The 9,652-nt window shown below is 34.3% G+C and overlaps 1 protein-coding gene across 3 annotated transcripts in view; it reads left to right on the forward strand.

Moving 5' to 3' along the window:
• Window positions 1-9,650, forward strand: part of LOC132715005 (uncharacterized) — a 77,577-nt gene extending 67,927 nt beyond the window's left edge. Inside the window, exons 19-26 of one of the 3 annotated variants that reach the window (XM_060697977.1) lie at window positions 2,702-3,029; window positions 3,211-3,372; window positions 4,157-4,328; window positions 4,709-4,896; window positions 5,314-5,577; window positions 7,382-7,490; window positions 8,019-8,154; window positions 9,087-9,649. In XM_060697977.1, the coding sequence (XP_060553960.1) occupies window positions 2,702-3,029; window positions 3,211-3,372; window positions 4,157-4,328; window positions 4,709-4,896; window positions 5,314-5,577; window positions 7,382-7,490; window positions 8,019-8,154; window positions 9,087-9,279 (1,552 nt within the window). In that variant the 3' untranslated portion in view covers window positions 9,280-9,649. Of the gene's footprint in view, window positions 1-2,701; window positions 3,030-3,210; window positions 3,373-4,156; window positions 4,329-4,708; window positions 4,897-5,313; window positions 5,578-7,381; window positions 7,491-8,018; window positions 8,155-9,086 lie in introns of all 3 variants that reach the window. The other 2 variants (XM_060697975.1, XM_060697976.1) reach the window with 2 other exon arrangements.
• The last annotated feature ends 2 nt before the right edge of the window (window positions 9,651-9,652 follow it).

Consider the following 9,652-nt stretch of genomic DNA (forward strand, 5'->3'; position numbering starts at 1 on the left):
CTATCAACTTTCCTTTCGGCAAATGATGGCATTCTGAAGGTTTATAGATTATGGAGCACTTATTACAGGGTAATACTTTAAAGACAATCTTTTATTTGGTTTTAAGTGAATAAGTAAGCATTATGAATACCATCTTCCTGGAGACAAATTTGCATGAAGGTATATAATTAACGATTCTGCCCTTCAGCTTTGATCATTCATATACTTGAACCATTGAATTTTCTTACACGACGTTTTATTGCAGAGGATACATTCAAGTTTACCTTTTACCCAAAGAGCATATTGCGAAAAATGGCTGTTTTCATTGAAAAGCCTCCTGTAACAAGTTCAAACTGCTATGAAACTAAGAAAAGTCTTCAATGCTAATGAAACATTTTGCACAAATGTTGACAAGACCATAGCCTCTGTAACAGCATGCTCAATCGTAAATTTCCTGTTACCATGGCAACGGGGGGACGTCTCAAAATTGCCAAAAATCACTATTATGCATTGTTTATAATTGAGATAGAGTAAAAGGATTTTCAGGGTCGGTTACTAGTTTCCCTAAGATTGACCTGAGACCATTTTTAGCCTGTCACATGTCCAAAAATATCCTTGGCGATGAGGGGGATAACCACCCCCTTCAACCCCCCATAAACAGAAGGGGGCACATCCCCCTTCTGGCAACCTCCTGATGTAACATTTGGATGGGGGCGGCGCCAAAAAGTGGTAACTTTTTTAACAACATTTCTCAAACAATATAGTGTTTGGGGCCTATATAGGGCATTTTTTCACTGCTTGAGGCCTCTAAAAAGGGGGTGGGGCAAAAAGCCGTCAAAACACGTCTATAAGAGGGAAAAGGTTTACGTTATGTCATTTTGTTCGTCTTTTTGTTGTTTTTATTTTTTTGCCCCACGTTTTTATGGCTTAGTAGCTCAAACGAACTTCCAAAGATTACAAAAAGAACACAAGCTGAATTGTAATGTATAAAAGACGTGATTGCTTTTTATGCCCCCACAAAGTGGGAGCATATAGCGTTGCACTTGTCCGTCCGTCCGTCTGTCCGCACGCACAGGAGAGTAATTATGTAGCTAGAGGGACAATAGGTAACTGTTCTTTCTCTTTGATGTCATTCATTCCGTAATGCTTTTATGTGGCTATTTTCTTTTGTGTGGCTAAAAAGAACAATAGAGAGGACAATAGAGTAGCCACATAATTACTGTCCTGTGAGAACGTCCGTCCGTCCGTATGTCTGTCCGTACGTCCCGAAATCTTGTGAACGCAACTCCTCTTAAACCGGATGGCGGATTTTGCTTAAACTTCCAGGGATGAACAACCTTAATGTGTAGATGGCAGTAAAGGAAGGAATTTTAGCTGCGACCAAATTTAACAGAATTATGGCCCTTTGTTGATTTTTTCACTATATACTATGTAGAAATTTTGTGAACGCAACTCCTCTTAAACCGGATGGCAGATTTTGCTTAAACTTCCATGGATGAACAACCTTAATGTGTAGATGGTAGTAAAGGAAGGAATTTTTGCTGCAACCAAATTTAACAGAATTATGGCTCTTTGATAATTTTTTCACTATATACTATGTAGAAATTTTGTGAACGCAACTCCAATTAAATCGGATGGCAGATTTTGCTTAAACTTCCAGGGATGAATAAACTTAATGTGTAGTTGGTAGTAAAGGAAGGAATTTTTGCTGCGACCAAATTTAACAGAATTATGGCCATTTGTTGATTTTTAGTTTTGCACATGTAGTCCAAAAATATTTGACCTAGAGTCATAAGATTGACAGAACAGTGGCGTGTTGGGGCATCCGTGTCCTATGGACACATTTCTAGTTATTCTTTGTATTGTTTTTTATTCTTTGCATAAAAATGCATTATATCAAATTGTGTTAGTTGTCAATTTATTTTCATGTGCTTCTTTATTTTGTTAGATAATTCTTCCGACAGGGATGAACGTGTATGTATATGTGATGTCTTATTTTAACTATATGATGAATGTTTATGTCGTACCGACGCCGTCGGACTTTGAGCAGATGGAAGGGCTATGCGGGAATTTCAACGGTGATTCTAGGGACGATACTATACTTCGCGGTACAACCCAGTCTGACCCGGTCGAGTCAAATTACGGTTATTGGTGGTGGTGGAGTAACTACTTCTTTCCTCATCAGTTTGCCTATTCTTGGGGGTAAATTTATTGAAAGTTTTTATGTTCCCTTCATTAAGATTTCTTACCTTTTTGTTCCAGAAAAAAAAACCCTGTAGCGTAAAAAAAAGGTTTAGTACGCCGAAAGTTTTACACTTAAAATGGTTATAATTTTTGAAAGAGTAGAATGTATATCAAATATAAATCGGTACATGTTGTCTCTGAGCAAATTAAACCATTTGTCGGTAAAGAAAGTTATCTCAACAATCCTAATATATTTCCTATTCAAAAATACGAATAATGTACCGGTGTTTTTTCCATTTGTTATTGAGGTATGTTATAAGGTTCGGTTGGAAGATTAACCTGTTATCAAACTATCGGTATATATTTTGCTAAACTTTACCTTAATCTTCAAGTAAAACACCAGTTTAGAGTTCTAGTTTAGCTTTATATATTGTCCAGCGTGTTTTATCAAAATATAACTTTTGGCTTAAACAATAAGTCAGAAATGTATGCTTCTGCACGTTTTAAGTCTGTAAGCTTGATATTTATTATTCAATAGCCTTCTTTTGACTGGGAGGCAAGATGAAAGCCTTCTTAATCCTGATGTTTTCGAAAACGTGGACAGCTGGGACAGTAATAAGAAATTATGCGTTTGTCCATACGCAAGTTCCGGAAGTAATGACGCCATGTGCTCCGCAGACGAAGAAGCAGTATGTACGGGATATGTTTGGCATTGGGGTACCCGCGTTGCAGCTCAAACAAGGAGCAGACGAGACGTTGAGCACATCAGTAAATATACCAATTTTGAAACAGACGTCAAGAAACGATTGCAAAGGATGAGAAGTAAATGGGAAATATTAAGAGAACAACATGCTTCATTACGGAAGGTAATCATTTACAACAAAACGGTTAAGAAAAATAAAGAAAAAGTAATGTAACGATAAAAACTATACGAGACAGACCGACTAAAGCATGCAAGCTTGGCTGATCTGTCTCATACAGAATAAATGAAAGCGAATCTGTGGCATAATGATCTTTAAGCTTAAAAGTATAATTGTTTCTTTGTAGAAACGGGAAATTAACAACAGCACCACAATACCGATGGAGGAAGCAGAACAGATGTGTGAAGAACAATTAAACAATAATTGTAATACGTACTCCAAAAAAGATGACGTTAGCGATGTTGCGGAATCTAATGATACTCTCGAGAACTGTGCACGTGATACAGCGGTAAATTGACAATAATGTCTAAAGATTATACAAAAAAATCAGATAATGTTGATTAGTTGAGATTAGCCACATTTTCAAGCATACATTGGTAAAATCAAACTGCAAGTTGGGATGATTATGTTGAAATTAAGGTTAGGCCACAATAACTTTATATTTGAAGTGCTTAGCCTTTGCTAAATAGTGCAAAAATATCTGTATTTCTGGCTCCATACTTGTAAGTAGTTTTCGGTTCACTCGCACCCAACACACACTAAGTGTAAGCGTTTTATATTAATACTTTCCTGATTACATGGAATTAATAAGTTTATACATCAGACTAGGTAGTTTGTCAGAATTAAAGCTTTTGTTTTCGCTTGAAGCACTACTTTATTAACTTTTGTGAAGAAATGATTGATACATTTTAGTTTTCTCCTCCGACTCGAGGCAGAATCTTGTTTGTTTGGTTTTACGGCACACCAACACAGTATAGAACATATGGCGCCGAAACAGGAAAGATGATTTTGGCTAGCTTCGGGTGTAACACACTTTTATTTTTAAAGTCACAGCAGGGATTAAAACCATCTCACCTGCTGGAGCTAAGAGTTGCATAGACTCTAGTTATTCGAAACCGTTTTTCGCCTTTTACGATCATGCAAAGATAAACAGTGGCTGCAATTCTTATGCCTCAACCATAAAAGGCAACACTCAGCCACAAGAAATCTGCCCCAAAAATACCTCCAAAAATTGCTTTGCTGTAAAAACCAAATTCACAGATCTTTTTGAAATGTATAAAATAAATTTACAGATAAGTGGTACTACAGAATGGGTGACTCCTCATTGTGATGCTATAACTCAGAAGGTTACAGTAGAGATTGAAAAAGATGTTGAATTTGCTGAGAATAATACTGAGTTAGTTGATAACATCAAAGAAAACGCATGTCCAAGTAATTGTAGCGGACACGGACAGTGTGTTAACCGTATGTATATTAAATTCAGGTCTACATCATTTAAACAATTGTGAAAGTCAGCTTACAAATATGAAGTTACTCTTGTGTTTTTTGAACGGCATTTTCCTCGTCATTTTCCGTCATTTAAGATTCTTATGTCACATAAAAAATTAATGTTGACATATTGTTTGAGCATGAATAGCAAGTGGTTTGAAAATGTATATATAAAGTGTTTGAACAAAACATTTATATTTAAATCTATGTGTTGATGTTATTACTCACATAAATTAATAGAATGAATGATAATTGGCAGATTGAACTCTGATATGACCTTACTATATGCAAGCGCAGTAGTATTGAAAGTCTTGTTATGCAAGAATATTTCGTGACATTTATGTTTTATTTTCCAGAAACATGTGTTTGCTTCCAAGACTTTGGAACAGATCTTTGTCTTTTGAATCTTACTCTTGGGCCATTGATTGAAGAACTTGCAGACGAAGGAATTTGTGATGTCAGTACGGGAAATGAATGTGACTTTATTCTAATAGTAGGGAATGGCTTTGTTGATACTGCAAAATGTAAATTGGCAGTCTATGTGGTATGTTTCTATCAATTCCTTATACAGCCTACTCCACTTATAACGAGATCGGTTTAAAGAGGTACCGCTTATAATGTACATTATACTGTGTCCCCGCCTTTTTCCTTCTATTTCCCTTTCATTTTATATCGTTTATAACGAGATCGGTTTTAGCGAGAAATCGGTTACAACGTACATATATACATGTATATATTCGCTGTCCATGCGCATTTTTCATAATTTTACGAGGTCACTTCATTGGCACGTTGTCTGCACCAATTTGTCATTACTTTATTACTTCTTCTATTGGTACTTTTATGAAAAATTGATTTTTTATATGTAAGTTCCTTTCAGCAGATACCATTTTCAACGAAATGGTAAATTTCGGATATATTTCGGTTACGCTATGCAAATAATAATCATGTTTTTATAAACTAGGCTGGAACTGATGGTTATTTCAACATGACCGAAGAGTTTGAAATAAATTGCACGTACACCAACTACAACGAGCTATATGCCCTGGTACCCGAAATTACGAATTCATCCGATAATACTAACACTACGCTAATTTCCCGGATGCTTGGAATATCGGTTAGTAACGATGGTACAAACTTTGGTCCCCAGCAAACGGTTGTCGTACTTGATACCACGTGCCAGGAACGTCAAGCGAACTCTAATAATGAAACAATTGTTACTTTAAAGGTAAGTTTCTCATGAATCAGTGACATCATCATACGTTTCGTTTCGTAAATAAAAAACTATATATACCTAGCTCTCGATTACTTGTTTAATCATTTATCGCTACCTAAATAATGGAAGTACAATGTCATTAGGTTTAAGTCCGTCAGAAGTTCACAAGCGGGCATTTTGATTAGACTAATTTCTGTCAGATTAACAATGTTCATTTTGTTCTCTTACTTGCATTAAAAACCATTTATTAAGGCCACCGATGAATTTTAGTCAAAATGGTCTTACAGAGGGGTCATACTAGGCAATATTGTACTGGGATCCTACATATTACCGAACAAATTATGATGTTTTTTCGCTGTAACTTTTATTTAAAATAATAAAAAAGAATGAAATTTTACCCAAATAATTGTGGGTTCTTTATATACGCAAACATTTCTTTATCAAACATAAAATTAAACATTTGACCGTAGAGATGTGTCTTTAAAGTAGGGCATTAAAAGAGGAAAAAAATCGTGTAGACATCTCAATTTACCGGACATTGTGTTTCAAAATTTTTTAAAGTCTTAAATTGAAATTAAGCAAGGAAACTACAACTATTGAATGGCAATGTTAAGATACTGGAAAAAAACAGTATGTCACTAAAATGGACACGGCAGCCATGCTTGTTACGAAGAGGCCAATGTAGGGGTGTAATTGAAAGGAACACTATTAACTCAATTAACATATTGATTCTTCATGATCCTTAAACGTATGACACATTTTGATTTTCAAATGGAATTCTGTTCTTTCTCATACAGTTTCCTTTTGGTCAACATGTAGCATGTTGCAAAAATCATATAGTCTCTTTTTTGTACATTTCATATGTAGAGTTTCCTTATATGTTTTTTAATTTACATTTCTTTGTAAAAGACAGCAACGAGATATTGTTTGAACGAAATTTAATATTACTTTTTATCATTTAAATATGTGACGATTGTCTTCTGAGGTAACGTTGAGAAGAATTAAAAGTAAAACCTATCTAAAATAACCCATTTAGGGCCTCAATATTCGGGACTGCGCAGAACAGATTATTCCCCCGCATGACCAGGTCATACAATAACTAGTAAACAAAAGGGTATGTTAGTAAACAAAGAACTGAATCGACAATATTTGCCTGAGAGTGGTTTTGTTGTTATTTACTTTGAAATAGAAAGTGTGTGTACGATTCAGACCATATGAATTTTTAATCAAAGCAAAAAATAAAGCCTTATTTGGCAGGAATAGATTTTGTCCGGTAAACTGATTGTCCGGTAAACATGTAGGATCCCAGTAAGGTTAATATATTGAATATCACTGGTCTTACTAGTGTAACCAAAATGAACTAGGACTGAAAAAAAAAAGAGAATAATCGCAAGGTGGTCTTATGTGTGGATCATGTGACAATTGAAATATAGAACTGATTTTTTTTTCTTTAAAACTTGATCACAATAGCGGGTTGGTCTTTACCCAGGGGTTGTTTTAAACTAGGTTTTTAATTGTATTTTGAAGGAGTTACCAATAGCAAATATTACTTGCATTCTCTTAAAAGAAGTTAAAGTCCCAAATGGTGAAGCATAATTTTGTGTCCAAAAGTTCAAATTGTGGTTTCGATTGGTATCTTAAAATGTTCGTCCAAGTGAACTGTCCTCACGTAACAATACATATTCAATTTTTTATATGTACATGTTCTATGGTTTTTATCAAGTTGTCATTTTTGCATAGGAGTAGGGCGGATATTTGGATAGTAGCTAAAATGATAAAAATATATAATACAATCAAATTACAACTTATTTTATAGTCGGGATACTGTTACATAGCAGCCACGTGCTATACGGCAGGTACTTACCTAAACGGAAGTTCTTGTGCCAAGTGTGACACTTCACAAAATTTGTTTGTTTGGACGGACGGTATGATATACATTTAATATATTTTCCAAAAACTTCGCAATTCATCTTTAAACAAATATGATAGTTTTAATGTAAGTGTCTGTTTTGATAAAGATCCAATCGTAACTGTGTTTTGTAAAGGGTTTATAGTCCATTAGAAGTCGACGGATGGGCGACGAACAACTGGCCGTTTTAAAACTCATATCATATTCAAATGAGCAAAGTTAAACTAAACTTGTGTTTCAATAGTAAATTCATTATTTTTGGAAATATTTAAACATGTAACTTTATAATGGAATTGCCTAAAAACCACTTGCCCCTTCCAAATTTGGTTTCGAGTCACACGCAAGGGACATTGAATTCTTTCATGTGAGGAAGCTATCTAGATATTTGGTTTTGGTTCTTATAAGGTGCCCACTCACTCGTGCCTGAAAGAATGCACGGCATTCTTCGAGTAAAGATTGAAAGTTGCTTTGTGACCTTTAAAATTTCGGTGTGACTTACATTAAACATGTGATTAACATTTTCAATATTTTTTTTGTTACACAGTATGCGACAACGACGATGATACAAACGAGAATTATTTGATCATTGTCTTGGGCAGTGTTGGCGGCGTTATACTGCTGGCCGCAGCAGTTGCCCTTGTTGTTTTTATTAAACTTCACCTGAAGGCAAAAGGGGCCAGGTATAAATCTTTTTTTAAACTCTTCTTCTGAACTACTTTCTCTAACAGATTATTAACGCGTTTTGATATATTTTATACTATGTGTAAGGATTTATATCGCTGTTTACGTATTAATAATATATATATAATATATTATCTGTGTTGGAAAGGATCGAACCCAATATATGGTATATAGGACAGTTGAGTGTGTATGACAGTCCGTCAAAAATAAAAACCGTTAACGACAAAAGTATGCTTTACTATCATTGTTCAATTGACTGTTGGCGGCCATATAATCGTCGTCTGATTATGATCTGCCCTTTTTACTATTCAGTCCATATATGTATTTTAAATTTTCCTTAAAATTGGTGAATGATTTTGTCAAGTTTGAAATATGAGTAAGTCTATTTCAGTTTTTAGCGGGGAAGGATTAAAATGGTTGAAATAATATTTCGAAATCAAAGTTGTATGTTGTGTTTCCTCAATATAATTTAGATTCAAAATAAAAATGTTGTTCTGTACAATACAGAATAAGGTTCGACTCGAGCCAAGCTAGATCAATCATGTTCAATTTCTGAAGCTAACCCGTGCAAATAATTATTCATTACCCATTGATAATAGGTTCTGTTTAATATCCTTTGAATATAACTTATGATTTTTAATCAGCGATGTTAGTAAAGCAACTTGAATATCAAGTATATGATTAATTTTGGTTTGAGAAGAATGATTTGTGTAAGACTTTTATTTTGAAATGATTTTCATTTTGATATAGACAAGAAACTCCACCCAGTAATTCATATTTCATGACTCCCATAAATTAGCTTTCCGGTTGAAACATATCTACATCAAGGCCATTTCAGAAAAAAAAATCCATGACTTACTACACGTGTTAAATTTGCTTTTAGTGAAAAAACATTTCTATTTCAATCAAAGACATTATTTCATTTTAACAGCACAATAGTTCCCCTAGTGGAAACATCGCTTGGACCATCTAAGATGAAATTCTGGTACCGCAAAAACAGTAACGTTGGGGTGGTAGAACATCATTTGGGAACGAATAAGGCAAGAAGACCGTCTGCGGCGGAATATTTCTCAAATGAAGTATTTCCCAATTCTTCAAAGGAAATGACATCAGATAATTGGTAGGAAGTCGTCTGCTAAGTGCGAGAATTGAAATTTAGAAAAGAACTTTATAGTGTATGTTTTAATATGCTTTTCTAGATATTGAAAGTTGTTGCTCAAAAGCAACGTCAAACCATTCTATGAAAATTGATTCAAGATATTTCATGTGCAAAAGAATGGTTTCAATATTACTGTATTTGTCTATATATTTCTATATTTCACTGTATATTTCTATCAACGTTTTGAGGTAACGCTGCATTTTGTGTATAGTTTTATGTAAATTATAAAAGTACTGTCTCCTTTTTTATTTACTAAATTGTTCTGTCTACACATTAACTTATTATAATTAGAAAAAATAACATTTTAAACAATTCTCTTTTTCCCATTTTTATATAAT

Source organism: Ruditapes philippinarum, unplaced genomic scaffold, assembly GCF_026571515.1.
Source record: "Ruditapes philippinarum isolate M1 unplaced genomic scaffold, ASM2657151v2 ctg173_1_1_1_1, whole genome shotgun sequence".
Taxonomy (NCBI): Eukaryota; Metazoa; Mollusca; class Bivalvia; order Venerida; family Veneridae; genus Ruditapes; species Ruditapes philippinarum.